The sequence below is a fragment of the Hemicordylus capensis genome, chromosome 2 (assembly GCF_027244095.1).
Source record: "Hemicordylus capensis ecotype Gifberg chromosome 2, rHemCap1.1.pri, whole genome shotgun sequence".
Taxonomy (NCBI): Eukaryota; Metazoa; Chordata; class Lepidosauria; order Squamata; family Cordylidae; genus Hemicordylus; species Hemicordylus capensis.
The window spans coordinates 218,931,585-218,953,513 of NC_069658.1; the positions used below are offsets into that span (position 1 = coordinate 218,931,585).

At 45.4% G+C, this 21,929-nt stretch overlaps 1 protein-coding gene across 2 annotated transcripts in view; it reads right to left on the reverse strand.

The window, feature by feature from the left end:
- Positions 1-13,023: 13,023 nt before the first annotated feature.
- ELAVL1 (ELAV like RNA binding protein 1) overlaps positions 13,024-21,929 on the reverse strand; it is a 31,470-nt gene continuing 22,564 nt past the window's right edge. For both annotated transcript variants that reach the window (XM_053292852.1, XM_053292853.1), the window contains one exon: positions 13,024-20,116. In XM_053292852.1, coding sequence (XP_053148827.1) covers positions 19,792-20,116 — 325 coding nt within the window. In that variant the 3' untranslated portion in view covers positions 13,024-19,791. The remainder of the gene's footprint in view (positions 20,117-21,929) is intronic.

Genomic DNA, 21,929 nt, shown 5'->3' on the forward strand with positions numbered 1-21,929 from the left:
GGCTATTTAGTTTAGAAAAAAGACAACTATGGGGAGACATGATAGAGGTCTATAAAATCATGCATGGAGTGGAGAAAGTGGATAGAGAGAAATTCTTTTCTCTCACACATCACACTAGAACCAAGGGTCATCCCATGAAATTGATTGCTGGGAAATTTAGGACCAGCAAACGGAAGTATTTTTTCACAAAATACATAATCAACTTGTGAAATTCTCTGCCATGAGATGTGGTGACAGCCAACAACCTGGATGGCTTTAAGAGGGGCTTGGAAAACTTCATGGAGGAGAGGTTTATCAACAGCTACTAGTCAGAGGGCCACCTCCAGCCTCAAAAGTAGGATGCCTCTGAGTATCAGTTGCAGGGGAGTAACAGCAGGAGAGAGGGCATGCCCTCAACTCCTGCTGTAGGCTTCCAGCGGCATCTGGTTAGCCACTGTGTGAAACAAGATGCTGGACTAGATGAGCCTTTGGCCCAATCCAGCAGGGCTGTTCTTATGTTATGTTCCAGGCAGGAATCTCTCTCAGCCCTATCTTGGAGAAGCCAGGAAGGTAACTTGAAACCTTCTGCTCTTCCCAGAGTGGCTCCATCCCCTAATGGGAATATCTTACAGTGCTCACACTTCTAGTCTCCCATTCAAATGCAACCAGGGCAGCCCATGCTTAGCTAAGGGGACAAGACATGCTTGCTACCACAAGACCAGCTCTCACCATTCTAGATGGTGTCACTTGGAGACTGCTGTTCTGCAAAACGAGAACTAAAGTGTGGAGTTCCACAAGGCTCCATACTGTCTCCAATGCTTTTTAACATCTACATGAAACTGCTGGGAGAGATTATCAGGAGGTTTAGTGAACTGAAGAGGCCAAGTGAAGGAATTGCTGGCACAGTCTGAAAGAGAATCAGAGCTGGGGCTGGAAAGAGCTGAGAAATCCCTAACAGAGGGTAGAAACTCTCTGGAGAACTAACTCACCAGCAAGAAACAGTCTGGGGCTGAACCCCCAGAACTATGAAGGAGTACAAGGTGTTATCAATCAGCTGATGACAGCCAGATCTATTTCTTAATACCACTCTCATCAGGAAACGGCATATATTCTCTAAATGCCTGCCTAGAGGCAGTAATGGGCTGGATGAGGGATAACAAACTGAAGTTGATTCCAAATAAGACGGAGGTATCACCGACTGTGGGGGGGTTGGGACCTGAGAGATGGTTTAGATCTACCTGTTCTGGATGGGGTTACATTCCCCCTGAAAGATCAGATATGTAGCTTGGGAGTGCTCCTGGACCCAAATCTCTACCTGGTTTCTCAGGTTGAGGCAGTGGCCAGGAGCACTTTTTATCAGCTTTGGTTGATATGACAGCTACATCTATTTCTGGGTGTAAGTGACCCTAAAAGAGTGGTACATATGCTGGTAACCTCCAGCCTTAACTATTGTAGTGCACTTTATGTGGGACTGCCTTGTACATAGTCCAAAAACTACAATTGGTACAGAATGTAGCAGCCAAATTGGTCTCTGGGACAACTCGAAGGGCCCACATAAAACCAGTTTTAAGGTAACTGCACTGATTGCCTATATGTTTCCAGGTGAAATACAAAGTGCTGTTTATTACCTCTAAAGCCTTTAACAGCTTGGGTCCAGGCTATTTAAGAGAGTGCCTCCTTTGTCATAAACTCTGCTGCCTGATCTCCTGGAGTGGGCTGGTTACGGTTGCCACCAGCTCATTTGGTGGCGACCCAGGACTGGGATTTCTCTGTGGCTGCCCCAAGGCTTTGGAATAAGCTTCCTGCTGAAATAAGAGCACTTCCTTCTTTGTTTTCAAGAAGACCTTCAAGACTCACCTGTTCACAGGCTTTTAATTAAAATTAATTTTAACTAGCTTAACCCACGCAGAGCATCTGTGCTCTAGTACTTGATTGCTCTCCTCACCCCCTGCCACAACCCGCCTCACCTCAGAGATTTCTCCACCTGCACCTGAGCTGTACTCCTGCTCCTCCTCCTCCATCTGGTTGCTTCCATCCCCTTCACCGCTCTTGGTCACTCCTCCACCCCTTTACTCCATCCTCCTCACCTCTCTTGGTCATGGCTGCAGCGTTGCTGGTGCCTATTGGCCAAGCTGCAGCCCCCTATCCCGAGACCTCCCCACCCTCACCCGAGCCCTGCTCCTCCCCACAGGAGCAGCAGTGGTTGACTGGGCCATTCCTCGCTGTTGCCACTGCCTCATTCCCCTCAGGCAGCTGACAGGTCCAGGCTCATCCCTTGCCTGCCTGCCTCTGCCAATGGCGTTGGTAGCCCCAGACAGCAGCAGTTGACTGGGCCCTTCCTTCCATAGGCACCGCCATGGCCGCTCATTTCCCTAAGGCCGCTGATAGGCTCGGGCCCAACCCTTGCCATTCCTTCTTTCTCTCTCCCCCTCCCTGCTCTCTCTCTCTCTCCTCCACTCATTCTCTCTCTTCTTTTTGACTTTCTCTTTCTCCCTTCCTGAGTTAACAGATCTTGTTCATCTTGTTTCCTCATCTAATTCACACAACTGCAACCTCCTTCTCCTGAAGGGGCTCTTTCCTCCCTCATGATCCCTCCCACTATCCTTTTTTTAATCTATCTATCTATCTAGAAAGATTCCTCTCCTCTATAATCAAGAACAGCTTCCGATCATTAACAGTTGCATTCCAACTGACCTTAACCATCACAGGGTCCTCCTCCCTATCTGCATATGGAATCCCCACCACCCAATCAGGTGTTTCTGCTTGTGAACTCTTGCAGAGAGGTGCCACACATGGGATTAGCCATGGGTATGCCTTAGAGAATTATATAGATAGAAGATAATTTATTTTAATACATTTTATGCTACTGTTTTGTTTCATGTATTTTAATCTGTGTTGATTTTAAAATATTGTTTTAAATTTTGTACAACGCCCAGAGATGTACATATCAGGTGATATAAAAAGATGATAAATAAGTCTGTGTGTTGGTCAGCTAGCCACTGGACTATAGAGCATGTTGCTTTCTACCTACTGAAACCTTTTCTAGTGAGTTACTGTGCATGCAATGGCATTATCTCTATGTAATTAACTGAAATACAGCATCAATCCCCAAGGGGAATCATGATAGAATACTGGATCGATTTAGTGGCTAACATGACTCCCATCCAGTGTGACAGTTGGAAGGCAACTCTGGGAAGAGCAGACACAGCTGAGAAGCTGAGAAGCTGAGCAAGCCCTTCTAAACATCTATCCTTTTCCACTTCAAACAAACCAAGAGAGGAGTTTAGCAGGGGCTGTTTCTCTCTAAGGGGTAGGTCTTAGTCTCTCTATCTCTGTGTGTGTTACTTGTTAGGGTTACTTGTTAGGGTTAACATATAACAGGGCTAGGAGTTCTTAGGGTTACCTAAAGGCAGTGTTTACTTAGTAGTGGGGGTGGAGTCAGCTAGGGCTGGGAGGGGCCCCACATTCCTTCCTTTGACTCTCATCCTGTGTGACAGTTGGAAGGCAACTCTACATATGATGTGTAGGCCCGAGAGCATAGCGAACAGAGCATACCAAACAGGGATAGCAAACAGGACATATGAGTTTTGCAGGAGTTTAGCGGGAAGTGTGCGGGGGAGCCTGGAACAAGCCCCCACGATCACAAGGATCACAAGGAGCCTGGTGGAGAAGAGAATGTAAGTACATATCCCTCCCTCGTATTCCTCATATTCTTGGGAAAGGTTGTTTGGACAGTTAAATAGCTGACCATTACAGCTGAGACCTATCCTAATAAACTATCTAATAAACGGACAATAAGCTCCCTAAATACTGTAAACAGCCAACTAAAACAGTATGAAGATAGAAGGTCAGCAGGGGAAGGGGCACTTCCCAGTGTATTGCACAGAGTGCCACATGTATGACTATTTGCCCCATGGGCAGAAGTCATGGGTGTGTGCTCGGTGCAAGGAGCTCCTGGCTCTCAGGGAACAAATCCGTTCCCTTGAGACCAAGGTGGCGGATCTGGAGAAGCTCAGGGAGACAGAGAGGCATGTGGATGAGACCTTCAGGGATGTGATAGAGGCATCCCACTCCAGGGCTGGTAGCTCCTCTGCTGTCAGGAAGAATGAAGGTCTTGGGTGAGGAGGACATCAGTCTGAGGAAGAGGGAAATGCTCCTTTAGAAGGGACCCCTTCCGTGGATGATGAGCCCATATCCTCTCGCACAGGGGATACTCCTCTGGGGGGTGGGGGCCTCCTTGTAGTTGGTGATTCGATCATTAGGGGGATAGAGAGATGGGTTTGTGACCAGCGTGTTGACTGCACGGTGACTTGCCTGCCTGGTGCGAAGGTTGCGGACATTACGCAGCGTCTAGACAGGCTCCTAGGCAGTGCTGGGGAGGAGACAGCTGTCATGGTGCACGTCAGCACCAACGATGTGGGGAAGTGCAGTCGGGAGGTCCTGGAAGCCAAATTTAGGCTGATAGGTAGCATTTTGAAATCCAGGACCCCCAAGGTAGCATTCTCAGAAATGCTACCTGTTCCACGCGCAAGTACAGTGAGACAGGCAGAGCTGAGGGGTTTCAATGCGTGGATGAGACGTTGGTGCCGGGAGGAGGGCTTTAGATTTGTTAGGCACTGGGACACATTTTGGGGCAAGCAAGGCCTGTACAAAAGGGACGGGCTGCACTTGAACCAAGATGGAACCAGACTGCTGGCGCTTAAAATCAAAAAGGTTGCAGAGCAGCTTTTAAAATGATACCTGGGGAACAGCCGATGGGAGCTGGGCAGTATCCCGTTTGGCAAAAGCCATCCTTTAAAGTGTGAGGCTGCAAAGAATTCAAATAAAACAGATGGGGACGGAGCAGAACTGCATAAAGAGCAGACGGGAGGCTGTGCCAGCAGGTCAAAGAGTCAAAGGAATAGCATACATCAGGGGAAAGATTCAGTGTATAGGTGCTTGTATGCCAATGCCAGAAGCCTCCGAGCCAAGATGGGTGAGCTGGAGTGCTTGGTTGCTAATGCAGAAATAGACATAGTGGGCATAACAGAAACATGGTGGAACAGTGAGAACCGGTGGGACACTGTTATCCCTGGGTACAAACTCTATAGAAAGGACAGGGAGGGGCGCCTTGGAGGAGGGGTAGCACTGTATGTTAAAGAAGGGATAGAATCTAACAAGCTAGAAAACCTAGGTGGACTGGAGTCCTCCACAGAAACCCTGTGGGTGACTATACAAGGCCGGAAAGGAATCGTGCTACTGGGGACATGCTATCGCCCTCTGGATCAAAATGCCGACAGTGACTGGGAGTTGCAGGAGGAAATCAGGGATGCATCAAGGAGAGGCAGAGCTGTAATTATGGGTGATTTCAACTACCCACACATAGACTGGGTAAATTCACATTCAAGTCAGGACAAAGAGGTCAAATTTCTAGATACGCTAAATGACTGTGCCTTAGAACAGTTGGTCATGGAACCGACCAGAGAGAAGGCGACCTTGGACCTAATTCTGAGTGACACCCAGGACCTGGTGCGTGATGTCAGTGTCATCGACCTTTTAGGGAACAGTGACCACAGTGCCATCAAATTCAGCATACATGCGGGGAGAGAATCACCAAGGATGTCAAACACAGACATTTTAAATTTCAAAAGAGGAAACTTCTCCAAAATGAGGAGTATGGTGAAAAGAAAGCTGAGGGGGAAAATCAGGAGAGTAACTTCGCTCCAGAGTGCATGGCATTTACTCAAAACCACAATACTAGAAGCCCAGTTAGATTGTATACCCAAAAGGAGGAAAGGTACCACTAAGTCCAGGAGGATGCCAGCATGGCTAACGGGTACTGTCAAGGAAGCCATAAAAGGGAAGAAGACTTCCTTCCGAAATTGGAAGGCCTGTCCAAACAAAAAGAACAGAAAGGAACACAAACTCTGGCAAAAGAAATGCAAGGTGACAATAAGGGAGGCAAAAAGAGAGTTTGAGGAACATTTAGCCAAAAGTATCAAGGGGAATAACAAAAACTTCTTTAAGTACATCAGAAGCAGGAAACCTGCCAGGGAGGTGGTTGGGCCATTAGACAATGAGGGAGTGAAAGGGATTATTAAGGAGGATATGGAGGTTGCAGAGAAACTGAATGAGTTCTTTGCATCTGTCTTCACGGCAGAGGATACTGAGCATATACCTGTTCCTGAACCAGGCTTTTTAGGGATGGAAGCTAGAGAGCTGAGTCTGACAGAAGTGACAAGGGATGATGTTCTAAACTGTCTGGAAAAACTGAAAGCTAACAAATCACCAGGGCCGGATGGCATCCATCCAAGAGTCCTCAAGGAACTCAAATGTGAAATTGCCGACCTCCTTGCTAAAATATTTAACTTATCCCTGAAATCGGGCTCTGTACCAGAGGACTGGAGAGTAGCAAATGTAACACCGATTTTCAAAAAGGGATCCAGGGGCGATCCGGGAAATTACAGGCCGGTTAGCCTAACGTCCGTTCCAGGCAAATTGATGGAAAGCATCCTCAAGGATAAAATTGTAAAGCACCTAGAAGAACAGGCACTGCTGGGAGTGAGCCAGCATGGCTTCCGCAAAGGTAAATCTTGCCTCACCAACCTTTTGGCGTTCTTTGAGAGTGTCAACAAGTATGTGGATAAAGGTGATCCAGTTGACATAGTCTACCTGGACTTCCAAAAAGCTTTTGACAAAGTTCCTCATCAAAGACTCCTGAGGAAACTTAGCTGTCATGGAATAAAGGGACAAGTACATGTGTGGATTGCTAACTGGTTGAAAGACAGAAAACAGAGGGTAGGTATAAATGGAGAGTTTTCACAATGGAGGGAAGTAAGAAGTGGGGTCCCCCAGGGATCTGTACTGGGACCGGTGCTTTTTAATTTATTCATAAATGATCTAGAAGCAGGGGTAAGCAGCGATGTGGCCAAATTTGCAGATGATACCAAACTTTTCTGGGTAGTGAAATCCAAAACGGATTGTGAGCAGCTCCAAAAGGATCTCTCCAACCTGGGGGAGTGGGCGACAAAATGGCAAATGCGGTTCAATGTTAGGAAGTGTAAAGTGATGCACATTGGAACGAAAAACCCCAACTTCAAGTATATGCTGATGGGATCTGAGCTGTCGGTGACGGACCAGGAAAGGGATCTTGGGGTTGTGGTTGACAGCTCGTTGAAAGTGTTGACTCAATGTGCGGCAGCTGTGAAAAAGGCAAATTCCATGCTAGGGATCATTAGGAAGGGGATTGAAAATAAAACAGCTAACATTATAATGCCCTTATACAAAACTATGGTGCGACCACACTTGGAGTACTGCGTACAATTCTGGTCACCACATCTTAAAAAGGACATTGTTAAACTGGAGAAGGTACAGAAGAGGGCAACCAAGATGATCAGGGGCCTAGAGCACCTTTCTTAAGAGGCAAGACTACAACACCTGGGGCTTTTTAGTTTAGAAAAAAGACGACTGCGGGGAGACATGATAGAGGTCTATAAAATCATGCATGGCGTGGAGAAAGTGGAGAGAGAGAAATTCTTTCCCCTCTCACACAACACTAGAACCAGGGGTCACTCCATGAAATTGATTGCCAGGAGGTCTAGGACCAACAAACGGAAGTACTTTTTCACACAATGTGTGATCCACTTGTGGAACTCTCTGCCACAGGATGTGGTGACAGCCAACAACCTGGATGGCTTTAAGAGGGGTTTGGATGACTTCATGGAGGAGAGGTCTATCAATGGCTACTAGTCAGAGGGCTGTGGGCCACCTCCAGCCTCAAAGCAGGATGCCTCTGAGTACCAGATGCAGGGGAGTAACAGCAGGAGAGAGGGCATGCCCTCAACTCCTGCCTGTGGCTTCCAGCGGCATCTGGTGGGCCACTGTGCGAAACAGGATGCTGGACTAGATGGGCCTTGGGCCTGATCCAGCAGGGCTGTTCTTATGTTCTTATGACATCCAGCAAAAAGGCTGAAGCTTTATAGCACTCCAGCCTTGTTCTACATATCAGTAGCAAGGGGGTGGGTGTTTGTGTGCAGGGCATAGGGGCATACCAACAATTGAACAAGCGGGGGACAAATATCCCTGGGCCCCTGAGGGATGAGAGCCACCAGCTGGGAAAGAGCTTGCTCTTCTCTCTCCCCCTTTTGACTTAATATCCTGTCTTGCCTTCAAGCGAGACGAATCATTTCTAAGAGGGGAAAGAGGAGAAGCGGGGCAGGTAGTGTCAGGTAGCATCCCTCCCTCTTCTTCTTCTTCTTCTTCCCCTGAGTGGCTAGTGCTCAGGATCAGCCCACCCCTCCCTCAGGTTCAACAGTGAGAGCAATGTCACTGAGCATCAACCAGCCTTGAGGAGGGATGCTGCCTGACACTCCTCCCCTTCCTCTTCAAGAGTGGAGACAGGGCTGAAGAGATCTTCAGTCAAAGGATCATAGGGACCCTTTTTGAACCGTGCCCTCACTAAAAGAGGGGAAAGAAGGCAGGGGGTCGGGGGGGGCATGAGGCCATCCTCACATTTTGTCCCAGGGCCCACTGCAACCTAGATTCACCTACTAAGGCACAATTTTCACTTGGTGAATGCAAATTTCACTTCCAGCAACATGCCTGTGAGGACTGCACTTGAAAAAAAGACAGTTCGCGCTTGTTTCACAGATTGCCAGCAGATGGAATTCAGAATATAATACTTGCCCCTTCTTAGTCTCAATCCCCCCCCCCACTCACCCCTGGTAATTTATGGTGATATTGCAATATATCAGCATCTGGAAGGACCTCACATCTGTAGCGCTTACATACAGTGGAAGTGCAGGTCATGAGCTGAACTTGAAATGTCCATACTTTAAAAACCATGGCCATTTATTTTAACTATTTATTTCTTTTATTTTGAACATTTATACACCTCCACCCCCCCCCAAGCTCAGGGCAATTTACAGAATAAAACATAAGAATTACACCAAGAACACACACATTTCAAGACTGCTTAAGGGTGGCAGCACACAGGCTGCTGATGTCCTGGGGGCCGAATCCTGCCATCCCATCCCAACCCCCATGGACATGGCTCCCCCCACTCATCCCACCTGCCACCCATCTTGCCTCCCTTTGCCAGCTAGGACAAGGGACAATGATGTCACTGTGCCAGGGCAGCATGCTTGCATCAGCACAGTGACATCATTAGACTCCGCAGTGGTCAGCAAAGGGAGGCAGGACGGGCCGCTGGACAGTGTGTGAGCAATGAGTAGGCGACAGCCACGTCAAATCTCACCCTGGGGCTGTGCTCAATGTTGCTATGCACCTGCTCGAAATGGAGGACATGTGGGGTGTCAGTGGAGAAGGCCAAAGGCCACCGACAAAGGAAAGTGCTGAAAGGAAAAGGCCCCGGTTGCTTGCTTAGAGCAGAGGATCCACTTCTGCCTTCTGGGAGAGCATCCGCTTTGCTCCAGAGGCTGGCTTGAAACTGAACTCTGCTGCTCTCTGGTGGACGGCAAGCCGATTTTCAACAAGAACAAAAGAACTGGGGAGTTGTGATATATGTAAAGAATCTACTGAAATCCATGGAGCTGAGCACTGAAGCCGAGTCAGAAGCCCAGTCCACCTGTTGAAATGCCCACTCATGAGTGGGACATCTGGGGAACCTAACAAGGTCACAGGGCAGAGCTTCGGGGTGGGTGAATTGTGACTCTTAAAAGATGGGAGACAAGTTATGGCACACTTAAGCAAGTGCCACACCAGGCCTTCCGGGCGGGTGTGTGTGTGTGTGTGTGTGTGTGTGTGTGTCCTCGGGGCACTTAGCAAGCATGAGTAAGACATCTGGAAACACAAGATCCTTTGTCTGAACATACCTGAGCACCAAGGGGGCTGTGGATATCTTCTCCTTCTTGGCCTCCAGTGCTGATCTCCCGGTTTGCAATCCTTCCCCACAAATGCTACAATTTGAGGCTCACTCTCACAGCAGGGAAGTGCTTGACTAACCAGCAGAAGGTTGCCGGTTTGAATCCCCGCTGGTATGTTTCCCCGACTATGGGGAAACACCTATATCAGGCAGCAGTGATATAGGAAGATGCTGAAAGGCATCATCTCGTATTGTGTGGGAGGAGGCAATGGTAAGCCCCTTCTATATTCTACCAAAGAAAATAACAGGCCTCTGTGGGCACCAGGAGTCAAAATCAACTTGACGGCACACTTTACTTATTTAGCAGCAGAGGGGTTCACTCTCAGCAGCAAGGAATCAAGCACTCTGGAAATATTCTAATTTCCCTTTGAAACAGAACTGTATGCAGACTGGTAAAATTGCCCAGGCATTTAAACAAAGGAATTTTTTAAAACAACAACAAAACCCAAAGAGATCCTCTTCATTTATGTCTTCCCAGAAGATTGGGCCTGATCCAGCTCAGATCGGAGCATATTAGCAGGCTTCTGCTTGCACAGCAATTTCTGGAGCTGGAATTGTGCATCTATCTGCACAGCACTGCTTTCGACAGGACACAAAAATGGGTGGCCTTGTCCACATTTTGACACAAACTGTCACATGTAAAGAGCATGGGGTTTGGGGTTTTTTGCTCTTGCACAGGGAGTTTTGTGCAGCAGTGCCCCATTTTTGGACTAGAATCCAGACAACAGTTGCCCCACACCCACCCCTGCTGTCAGGGGATCTACAATCTTTTCGGATTGCTAAACTGGGATTGTTGCTCTAGCAGCCGAGTCTGCTGTGCAGAACACAGGGCACAAGCCATTTATGCTGCCCTCTCCTCCCCACCCCTATATTCTCGTTTCAAGAGCATTTTTGAGGTAGGCTTTTATATATCTTTCTTACAGCTGGTTCTCACCATCAGGATTGTGAGAGTTGATGCGGGGATCTGAGATCCCTGAACTGTAGGTACTCTTGCAGCATGTGCAACGAGAACCTGGAGCTTTAACCGCAGGAACACAGATGGAGCCTGGACTGGCCAGCTCAACCCTAGATGCTCAATGTGGGTAAAGTGCAGCAGCAGATCCAGATTCGTGGTAGAACTCTTAGGTTCTCATGATACACGCTGAGGGCACAGGGATGCAAAGCTTGGGGATCCAAGATTCCCACTTCAATTCATACCACCCTCGTTGTGAGAACTGGCCCCAAGTGAAAGGTGCACTATTCCGGCTATGCCTATTTCCCTACAGCAAGGCCATTCAGTGACAAAAGATCAGTCATCTAGCAGAGGGGCCTGATCAGGGGTGAGGGCCAGTATCTGATGCAAATCATAGCTAGGGAAGGGCAATTTTAGATGCCCACTTGCTGTATTAGTTTGGCCATCTTCACTTGAGAAGGTCCTGTCTAGCTTGTACCTTCAGGGTCCCAGGCAGAAAGGAGTCTGCCCTAGTCCTTCACTACACAGTTAAAAGATCCCCTTTTAACTGGACTGAAGCTGGATCTTTATGCAAAGCACGTGCTCTATCTCTGACCTACGGCACCTCCTCAGAAACATAATGCCATAGGTCTCTTCTTAAACAAGCGGGGGGGGGGGCACTCTAGCTTTAAGTAGGTCTCCAAGAAGAGGGCTTCTCCAATGCCTCTATCCACAATTCTTGAACTGGGACCTTCTGAGAGCAGCTTAAGCATGGCCACTGAACCAAGCCCTGAACCATGCAACTCTTCAGCTGGTTGTGTCCTTGTTCTATGCCAGACACATCTTGGGAACAAATACCCCTCTATTTTACTTCTTCAGTGGTGAAGCTTCCCCCAATGTGGAAAGAAACTAAGAGGAAGTAATGCACACAACCATCTCATAACAACCCCCCTCCCCTGCATCCATCCATTGCATCTGTACTGCATCCTGTACCGTTGCCATCATGGAGATATCTCAGGACTCTCTTGCAGAGGCTAAAAATGTATCCAAATAAGTGACTCGTCAAAGATGATAAGTAGTTCAAGCGGTTACCTAAACTCCTCCAACTTCAGTTTTAATACTGTATGCAGAGTCAGGGAAAGTGGGTAGTGCGGCAGGGGTCACAGAAATCAGTATCCTGAGCATTTCCATTTTAAAATGTTGAGGAAGCTTCTAGTTCTCATGACTGCCCAAAGAGGTGCTTGCAAATGTGTTGGGAACATCTGGCGAGATCCTAGAAACCAGGTTTATCATCATGGCAGTGGGCAACCTCTTTCCAACTAGCAAAACCAGCACAAGTTATACATAGTTGTAGTCAATTAAAAATGAAGACACATTAGAGCACATCTCCAAGTGCACCAAGAAGATACTTGGGCAAGGCAATAAGTGCCCCAATGACAGTTCTGGACATCGTAAGAGTATAGCATGTGCAAATCTTCTAAGCTTGGCATATGGCAGCCAATAGCTAGCGATGAGGTTTAGAGAAAACAGGTGCTCATAGTTCTAGCAGAGCCACCATCACCATGAGCAGAGGTGTTGTCCTTTCGTGATCCAAGTCCATCAAAATGAAATGCCCGAGGTTTCCTTTCAGGAGTGGCAATCAGGGCTGCTCCAAACTATTTTGATGCTGGGGGGGGCGACCAATTAGCACCCCTCTCCCTTCTGCTAGGTAACATGCGGTACAAGCCGGGTTGTGGGGGGTGCAAAATGTAGTCATGGGTGCAGAATCTGAGCTCTCATTGTTAAGCAAGTTTCTAGACTTCTTAACACCTTTACAGACAGAAGGGCCAGGGTAATGCCTGCTAAAATAAGGGTGCTCAAGTAAGACTTTTCATTGTTGTGGGTGGATGTCTGTATCCTTGCCCTTCCCTTGACTACCAAAATCTGAGCAAGTTAAGGAAATTTGCACAATTGATTCAGTTTTCCTTGGCACCAGATGTGGACTGCCAAGGTGCAGAATACAACCATTCTTGGCACACTGTCACTGCTGTGCCTCTTTCACTGCAACCATTCATGGACTGTGCTTCATAAGTCAAGATCCATTTCCCACTCTGCTGCCCAAAACATGCCACTTGAGCCAGCCACCTCAGCTTGCCTTGTGCGGGTACCATCTCTCTGGGGGTAGACATAAGATGTCCAACCATACACAAGCAGGAGGCCCTGGAGACGTTACTGAAAATACCAGGCACTCAAAGACACAAGGGGATCCAACTGCAGTTTAGACAGCTCGACAGCAGGTGTCATACTTTATTTAAAGTAAACCCATGTAAAAACAAAGTCAAAATGAAAAAAGAGGTACCTGAAAAATAAATTATTTCGATATAAAACAAAATCAATAACTTAAAAACATGCTAAATATACAAAAATGTTTACGCATATATACTGTACAGTATGGGAAAACCGATAAAAGCCTTCTGTTGCACAGACAGACGGCTTTATAAAAAAGAAAAAAGTTACACAAGTTAAAAGGGAAGCTGACTGAGGCTAGAGGGGTGCCACTTACAGCCCACCAAAATAAACGGCAAAACTTGCCTGTGAATGTTAATGGTTGCAGATGGCACCCGCCCAGAAGTACAAGTGCTACTCCAAGTTACGTGTCAAATAAGGCTCATCTCAACACCAAGCTTCAAAAAAACACCTTTCCTCCATTTCTTCTTAAATGATCTTGTGAAAAAAGTTGCTTACTTCATGAAATATTAAAAACAGGGGAAAAACCATGATGAGAATAACCTTTCTTCAAAAAGGAAAAAAAAATGTGAACACAGATAAGCAATGATTAAAGATTCTGGGTAGTAGTTACACTATTATTGGGTCTGTCCGTTTCTGTTTTAAGTAGCATAATCAACAAAATGTAGGAATTCCACTCTACAGAAAACAAATCCTGTTTGTGGATGCTGTCAGTGGGATGAAAACAAGGAAGGGCAGCCAGGCCCACTACGAAGACCATGGGTTGAAGACACGCCAGCCACTGGGTGATGTGGGTTCACAGTTTGGGTGTCACATAAATTGTGTGGATTTTTTGTAAAAAAATCATGCACTGGGAGAAATATACAGCTTCCTTCTCCTGAAAAAGTATTATTTCACTACATGTTTTTTTTTTTTTAAAGAGCAGCAGAAAGTTTCATGTACCTGATTTTAAACTAAAATAGAAAGGCATGTTTATCATAAACTGCAATCGCCACTGAATTTTTAACACTCTACATTACACCAAGTATCTTTTTAAAAAAAGATGAAAATCCATGGCGGAAAAAAGAAGATTCCACAGCAAGCTTCTACATATGCTAAGAACTGAGCTTATTAAATGCTGACCCATACGTCTCAGAGCTGTGAGAATTTCCAAAGTATGCTACAGTCTTCACCAGTTTATGTACAGTGGTCCCTCTACTTACGAAATTAATCCGTTCCGAATGCACATTTGTAAGTCGAAAAATTCGTAAGTCGAAAAGCGGTTTCCCATAGGAATGCATTGGGAACGGATTAATGCGTTCCGGAGCCTAGAAAAAAGACCCAGACCCCCAGTAAGGCTTGCAAACTGCACAGGAACATTTCTTTTCAAGAATAAACAGGCAGTAAACAGGCAGGCAAGTCAAGGAAACCGCATGTAAAATTTGTAAGTCGAGGAAACCCCATCTAAAAATTTGTAAGTCGAGGAAACCGCATCTAAAACCGGATCTAAAACTGCCGTTTGTAACTCGAAAAATACTTATGTCGAGTAGTTTGTAAGTCGAGGGACCACTGTACTTGTATCCTATAATCCAATGGAATGGGTTTGGGAACAGCAGCCATTGGAAAAAAGAAAAAAAAAAAGTTAGAAGGAACTCCTGCTTCTTTCGTGGGATCCCAAAGAACTCTTGCTCTGTGAAGGATTAACAGGTACTGCCGGGGATAAATCCATTCCTGGCATTTTTTTTGGGGGGGGGGGTCTATATGTGTAAAAGTCTGCCCTTCTAATCAAAACATGTTGCGTTATAGAAGAGCTTGACATGCCTATCCTACCCAGCATGCTCTGTAGGCCTTGTAGACTTCAGTATGCTACCAGGATGAAGCTGTGAGGTCATAAGCGACAGATGGTACAGTTTATCTAGTATAGACTAAATAATCCAGTTTTCCCATGGAGCAAATTTGGAATTGTGTAATATGGTGTATTTGTAGTAGTAGTAAGAACAGGGCTCCCTGATGGGAACTGATGTGCATTATAGAAAAGGGAACTCCGTGACATTATAGGGGAAGCATGGAAATTGTTGCCTGGAGGCCATCTACAGTTTATACACATCATAAAACATTTCAATAAAATAAAGACACACTTTTAGCCAGCTTCTCAAAGGGCTTAAATCTGCAATTTAAAAAAAAAGATTCAGAATGAAATATATTGAGGGAGATCTTCACCCAGGTATGGAGATGACGGTTCTAAAAACAGTGCAACGCTTAGCCTGTCCCACAAAGGCTTCAACTGTGTGACCAGCCCTCACCTTGCAAGCTCAATGGTGGGAAATGTAACTAAGGGGAACACTCACTTTTGAAGTTTAACAACAAGGACAGGCCAGCTTTCCCTTTGCTCAAGAAGTAGGACTTTGCCGCTTTTAATTTGCACATGATTAACAGTTGCATCCCCCAAATGTACTGAAGTGATGTGCAAATCTAATTACCAAAAAACAAACAGCCTTCATACTCCCCGTTAAAAAGGATAGAATACAGTTTGCAATCCTTGAAAGAGCAAAGGAATCAAAGACATTTTGGTCAACTATGTTTAAAAAACAAAAGTTAAAAAACACAGAGAGAAAAACACTACCATGCACTGTCCGCTCACTGTGCAGAACATGGTGTCTATTTCAGCAATGTGAATTGATTTTACTTGCCAGTCTCTTCACATTCTTTCATGAAGCAGTGAAAAAAGAGTGACATCAGCTGGGGAAGGGAAGAGGCAGTGACTACTGTAGCGTAGACTGGCCATTCCCTAGAACACAGAGGCTTCTTATGCTTCCTATCCTACTAAGTATGCTACAGAGAGAAAGCTGTGAGGTCAGGGGAGGCAGATGGGGCAGTGCCTCTGGCCCAGCTCCAAGTAATCCAACTTTCTTACAGCATTTTAATGAATAAAAATAATCATGTGATTTCCCAAGAGGCAACAGAAGCTGTTCTGCAGAAGGGATGGGCACAGAATGAGATCTAGAGTGGGCTGATGCGTTTCTTCCACTGCTGCCAACTCATGCCAAGAGAGCATCCATTAATTGTTATACACAGATGTATCCAACCAGCAGAACTTTGAATGCACTGTATGAGAGGTCAATGTAAAAACAGCCGTGGGAGGTTAAGGAGTTGCAGCTGCCTTATGACAGCTATCTGCCCAAGAGGGAATCCCATCCTCTGCTGGGAGAATGAACAGCAACAAAAAAAGAGAGCCATTGTCAGGAAGACAAAAATCTAATCTTTAGGTACATTTCCCCCAGTTACTTCATCCCCTGCCATGGTAAAAATGTGATATTTTTTCTTGTTAAGAAGCAATCCAATAGGAATACAACAAAAATTGTTGAACCTAAGAAGTGATCACATTTTATGAGGCTTAATTAGGATCTTTAACTCTTTTTAGTGGACTTTTGTCCACAGCACACTCTGACAGGGAGTCCAACGCCGCTTCACACCAGAATGCAACTTTTTAGAAGTCTACCTGAATTTAACAAGCTCAAGAAAGTGTCTGAAAGTTGAACAGAGCTGTCAAGAACTGCTAGAATCCTGTCAGGATGTATGTAGCATAGCTGAAGAGCTGTGAGGCTAGTGTAAGAAAAAGGGGAAAAAAACACAGATGACAGGATTCAGGATAGATGCTTAGCAAGAGGGCCTAACTGTTGGCACAGGGATAGGCAAAGTGAAACAAAACGAAGTTAGGGATACACAGCACATGAGACCCAGATCTGAGCTACCGACTAGCAGTAGTCTCTTGCCAGCAGTCTCTTCCTGCTTCCCTTTGCAGAAAATGATGGGAAGGGGCTGGGATCTATGAGGTCAAAGGTGGGAGGAAGTCTGGAACCAATGATATGGTCCCAGCCATTTGGGATGGCCAAAACTGGTAACTAAGATGAAGGCCACAGAAATACAGACTACAGATCATTTGGTAGGCAAATCTTTCTGTGTTCAGAAAGGAGATTTAAGAGGCATTGACCCCCATCAGTATATTGCAGAGGCCCAGTAAAGGGACTGTTCAAGGAGTCAAAGGGCATGATCCAGTGAGATGCTTGGGATTGTGCAGAACTGCTCACTGGGCTGTGACCCATTTCCCATTACTCGTGTGATTCCCAGTGACTGTGCTGAAGAGAACCCAATACCTGGGCTTGGCAAATGCCAATCGGTACCAAAGAAACGAACGGAAGATTCTAAGCCAAATCCTGCTTGAGTTGCTCTTTGGAACACGAACACTCATGGTTAACCGCCTCTGGGAATGGTGAAGTAGCATGCCTTGGTTTCTCAATGGAAAGGAGAGAACTGCTCAAGGTGCAGAACTGAGCCAGTGCTGTTGGAGATCACACTGCTTGCTGCCAGGGCAAAACTGTTATGCAGCAGAAGCCTAGAAAGGAAGTTTGTGAAGTTGGGAACCAGAGGTAAGGGGTGGTTTGGGAGAACATTTGTCCAAGAAATTTCTTTAGTTCATAAATGCAGTATTTAAAATAATTTTTAAAAAATTATCAGAGTAGGACATCTATTTGCAACGTGCATCTAATCTGAACCCAAGAAACTATGCACAGCTGAGGGATAAAATAACCAAGTCAGCTATTGTTTAATTTAATGGGATGACACTCTCAGAACAGGATGAAACCAAGTCAATATTGGAGTAGGATTCATTGCTGTCTGCTGAACACACACAGGATATTATACCTAAACACTGACCTTTGTGTAATGAAGGATAAATTCTGCTGAAATAGAGGTTCCACCTTTTGAGAAGATAGAAGCTCAAAAAGTAGGGATGTCAGGTGTAGGAGTGCCAAGCGATACTGACTCACACACACCGTAAAGGCAGGAATGAAGAACATGATTCCCCCTGAACAGCCAAAAGCAGCTTCTATATCAAAAAGACCAAAGCAGGAAAAGTCTGGAATCTTCATGGTGTTAGATGCTTGCAGGGCAAGGCTGGAAGAATGTTTTCCAGCACCTAGTGGGGCAGACTGACAAGCATGGAAGTGGGGTGGGACTGCCCACACGATTCTCAAGAGGGCAGGCAATGGAGCAGCAGGGGTGTGCTTGAGCAGGCTCCCCATGTAGCAGAGAGATGCCAAGCAGCCACTGGTCAGCTGAACCAAAGCTGCTGAGCTCCACAGAATGAAGAAAGGGAAGAAGCAGAATGTGTGGCGTGGGTGATTCCAGGAAGTAAATGCCCGCCTCGGGGTGTCTGAGCCCCTCAACCAGCTTGCACAGAGCAGCTTCTAGAACATGATGTATACAGTTGTTCGGGATTCAAACAGGTTTCCCTTGACACCCCCCCCCCAAAAAAATTTAAAAATGCTGTTCCGTTTGCATGCTATGGACCTACCTGCCTACATCACTGAGCCTGTTTCAAGTGTAAAGCCCATCTGAACCAGTGAAGGAGCAACTTGCCACAGTTGCCTGCCAGGAATCCTCACCTTTGCTACATCATATTGGCTGCAAATACCTCACAAAAGGTAAGTCTAACCTCCTCCATGTCAGTTGATCATCAAGTTACTTTTATACCGAGTGATTTCGATTGGAAAAAGAATGCTTGCATCTTTAACACTGGGACGCTGTGCAATATGGAGTGTGTGTGGGGGGAAAATTAAAACAACAAACCAAAACAAAAGTTGAGCAAAACCAAATCAAATTTAATTGGTCTTAAATGCAAAAGTAAAAACAAAACACAAAAAAGCAAAAGAAAATTAACAGAAAACAACTCAAAGTTTCAAGGCAGTCTGCAGAAAACTTTGGGGATTAATTAAAATCTTAAAGTCTACAAAATCAGTTTTTTCTGTGTTAAATCTCTAACTTGCAAGTTTTAATGTACTTTTCTGCTGAGTGTTCAATACATAAAGCTAGTTGTCAGAATAAAACCCCTATTAAAATAGGGGAAAAAATCTAGCACTTATTAGAAGGGATGCAAAAAATCACGATGCTCAAATGTTCATAACAACTTTATAAAAGAAACCTAAAGAATTCAATCTAAAAATTGTATTAGAAAGAAAGTTAATTTTGCCACATTTCTTTTATCAGAAAGTGATGCACCAGGATGTGCTGTATGGAGAAGAGAACTCTTAAGGAGGTGGCAATGTGTTCACACTGGGTTTGGAGTTTCATTTTTACTCTGAAATCTTGACAGAGTTTCTCTGAAACTCTTTGGTCCATTCTAACTGGAAACTAGGCTTTTAAGGAATTAAAGAAAAAGAAAAAAATGTTTTCCAGTTTTACATTTTTGCCCAATGATCAACTCACTTGATCAACAGTATTACAAAATGTTGCCATTCTTTCTTTCAACATAAGCATTTCTTCTATAAATTAATCGTAACTAATGAGTTACTTGATGAAGCAGGATTGGCTGCCAACTAAAAATTCCAATTCAAAGCTATGTCTGAGTCTACTGAGGGCAACATTTATACTGAGGTTTGTCAAGATTCAGTCTTGACAGCCTCCCATTCAGTGAAATCAACAGCCATTTTCTGACTATTTCACTACCATCCCCAAGTCTACTTGGTACTGCAAATTTGGATTTTGGGGCTCAAGGAAAGTTCATTAATGAAACCACTTGAAAGGAAATTAAATTGAATAAAACATTGTAGGACTTAAAAAAAAACACCCAAACATTTGAACATGTTGGTGGCATCCCAGAATATAAAACCCCCTTTTCCACTTCTCATTTAGACTAAAGACAAACAATTTTGTGAAAATTGGCGCAAAAAAAGTTATATACTAACAAAACAAAAAAGGTTTCAAACTTTTCCGTCACTCAGTTATCTATTCCATACAAAAAAAGCCACGAGCGAACTTATTTGTGGGATTTGTTGGTTTTGAAGGAAACCTGCAAGATTTTGTCCCCGAGCCGGTAGCCGTTAAGACTGGCTATGGCCATGGCGGCTTCTTCATAGTTTGTCATTGTCACAAAGCCAAAGCCTTTACACTTGTTGGTGTTGAAGTCGCGGATGACTTTCACATTAGTCACCGCACCAAAGGGGCCAAACATCTGCCAGAGGATTCCCTCATCGGCATCTTGGCCAAGGTTGTAGATGAAGATACACCAGCCCGAAGAGGAGTTTCCTGGGACATTTACACCAGAAAGCCCACTCATGTGATCTACACCCATAGGAGAGAACCTAGCAAATAAAAAGCATACAATAGTTCAGGTAAACAAAAACAACAAAACAAAAAAAGTCAGTTCAATCAAGCAACACTTGACAGGGTAGCCAATTAGGGATGCTGGAATTCCAAGCCAATCCAATGCTCTGGAAGCAGGTCAGCACCAGGACTGGGGCGGACAAGCCCAAGAGACACGCCTTGAAGACCAAGAAAGGCTTCTGTGGAGTATAGCCCATTTTGTCAGATACATGTTGGTAGACACACACAAATGTGTAAACAGTAGGGCCAGAAGACCATGAAAATTAAGAAGCAGCAGAAAATCTGCAGCACCCAGGTATAGGCAAGAAGAGACCAGAGTAACCCATTCACAAAGAGCAGCCATAGATGAGGGGGTGATGCTGTAGCTTGGCAGCAGAGCATCTGATCTGCATGCAAAGCCCCAGGTTCAATCTCTGGCATTATCTCCAGGTGGGAAAGGGAGAGACTCCTGCCTGGAACCTTGGAGAAGCCACTGCCAGTAAGTGCAGCCAATAATGGCATAGATGGAGCAAGGGTCTGACACTGAAGATTTTCTTAAATCAGAATTGTGGGTTTCACTCACTACAGGAGTCAGGGAATTAACATGGTATTCCTGATCAATTGTGAATAGGTCATTTGATTCTCTTCTTGGGCTCTTGCATTTCATGGCCTCATGGGTTCCAATTTTGATGAAGTGGGCTCTAGTCCATGAAAGCTTTTGCCACAGTTAAAAAAAAAAAGCCTTTAGAAGGTGACAAAATGCTTTTTTTTTTTTAAACAGCAGTAATCTTAATGTGGCTACTGCTTTGAAATTCCTCAGAATGACTGTGTTTGAGGGGAACTCCTCCTGCATAGGTCCTACTGAAATGAACAAGAGCGGGGGGTACGGGGGACCACATGCTACTCCTATCCATGTCAGCCAGGCTTGCACAGAAATTCCAGAGACACTGTGCCCTCAGCAGGTCAAGAAGGAGTTGATGCTCAGATGCTCTCATCACTTCCTGAACCATGGTGGCCTGCCTCCCTAGCTGTGCCTACCCAAAACCATTCTGAAAGGGTCAAGAAGGTACACCTGCTTTCGCCTGTGGTCTGTCCTACAATAGAAGGGTGGTGGCCTGGGCTTTCAATTGTTTGCTGGATTCTGCTGTTCTTTCATCTGCAGCTGCAGAAGATGTTGATGGCCAGGTGACCTCTAAGCACTCATAGGGAAGTCATGAGACGTGGGAATATTTGTCCCTTTTAATGCTGCAGGCACAAGAAGACAGCAACAGGACAGGTATGGGCAATATTCTCTCTCCCCAGCAATCCCACCTCCACACCAAAAATTTATGGAGTAATATGGAGATGAACTATTAGTAATTGGGATGGCTCACTCCCAGCACCCAGTCTGTCAGTCAAAGGGGTTTTTCCTCCACTACTTAGCCTTTTACCCCCATTCTCCTTTTGCCTGTATATGTAAAGCAAGATACTGCAAGATGTTTGGCCCTTTGAACCTGCATCATCCTTTTACATGTTGCAACATGAAAAATGTGTGCTCAGTCACATTTGAGAAGACTCGATTGGGACTTCCTGCCCAGGCAGGAGAGCGTGTGATCATTGTCTGTTCTAAAGACGAAACTTAAGTCAGCTTTCCTGACATATAAAACAATGCCTCTTTTATGAAGCGGGACCAGAGGGACCAATGGCTGAATGGCTCTTCACACTTTGGCCGTAGAATGATAACATGCCAGCTTCTCAGGCTTTTACTATATGTGCTCTCTTAAAGAGGAGCATGCTGTACTGTTTAACCAAAGAGGCACCAGGCCTATGTTA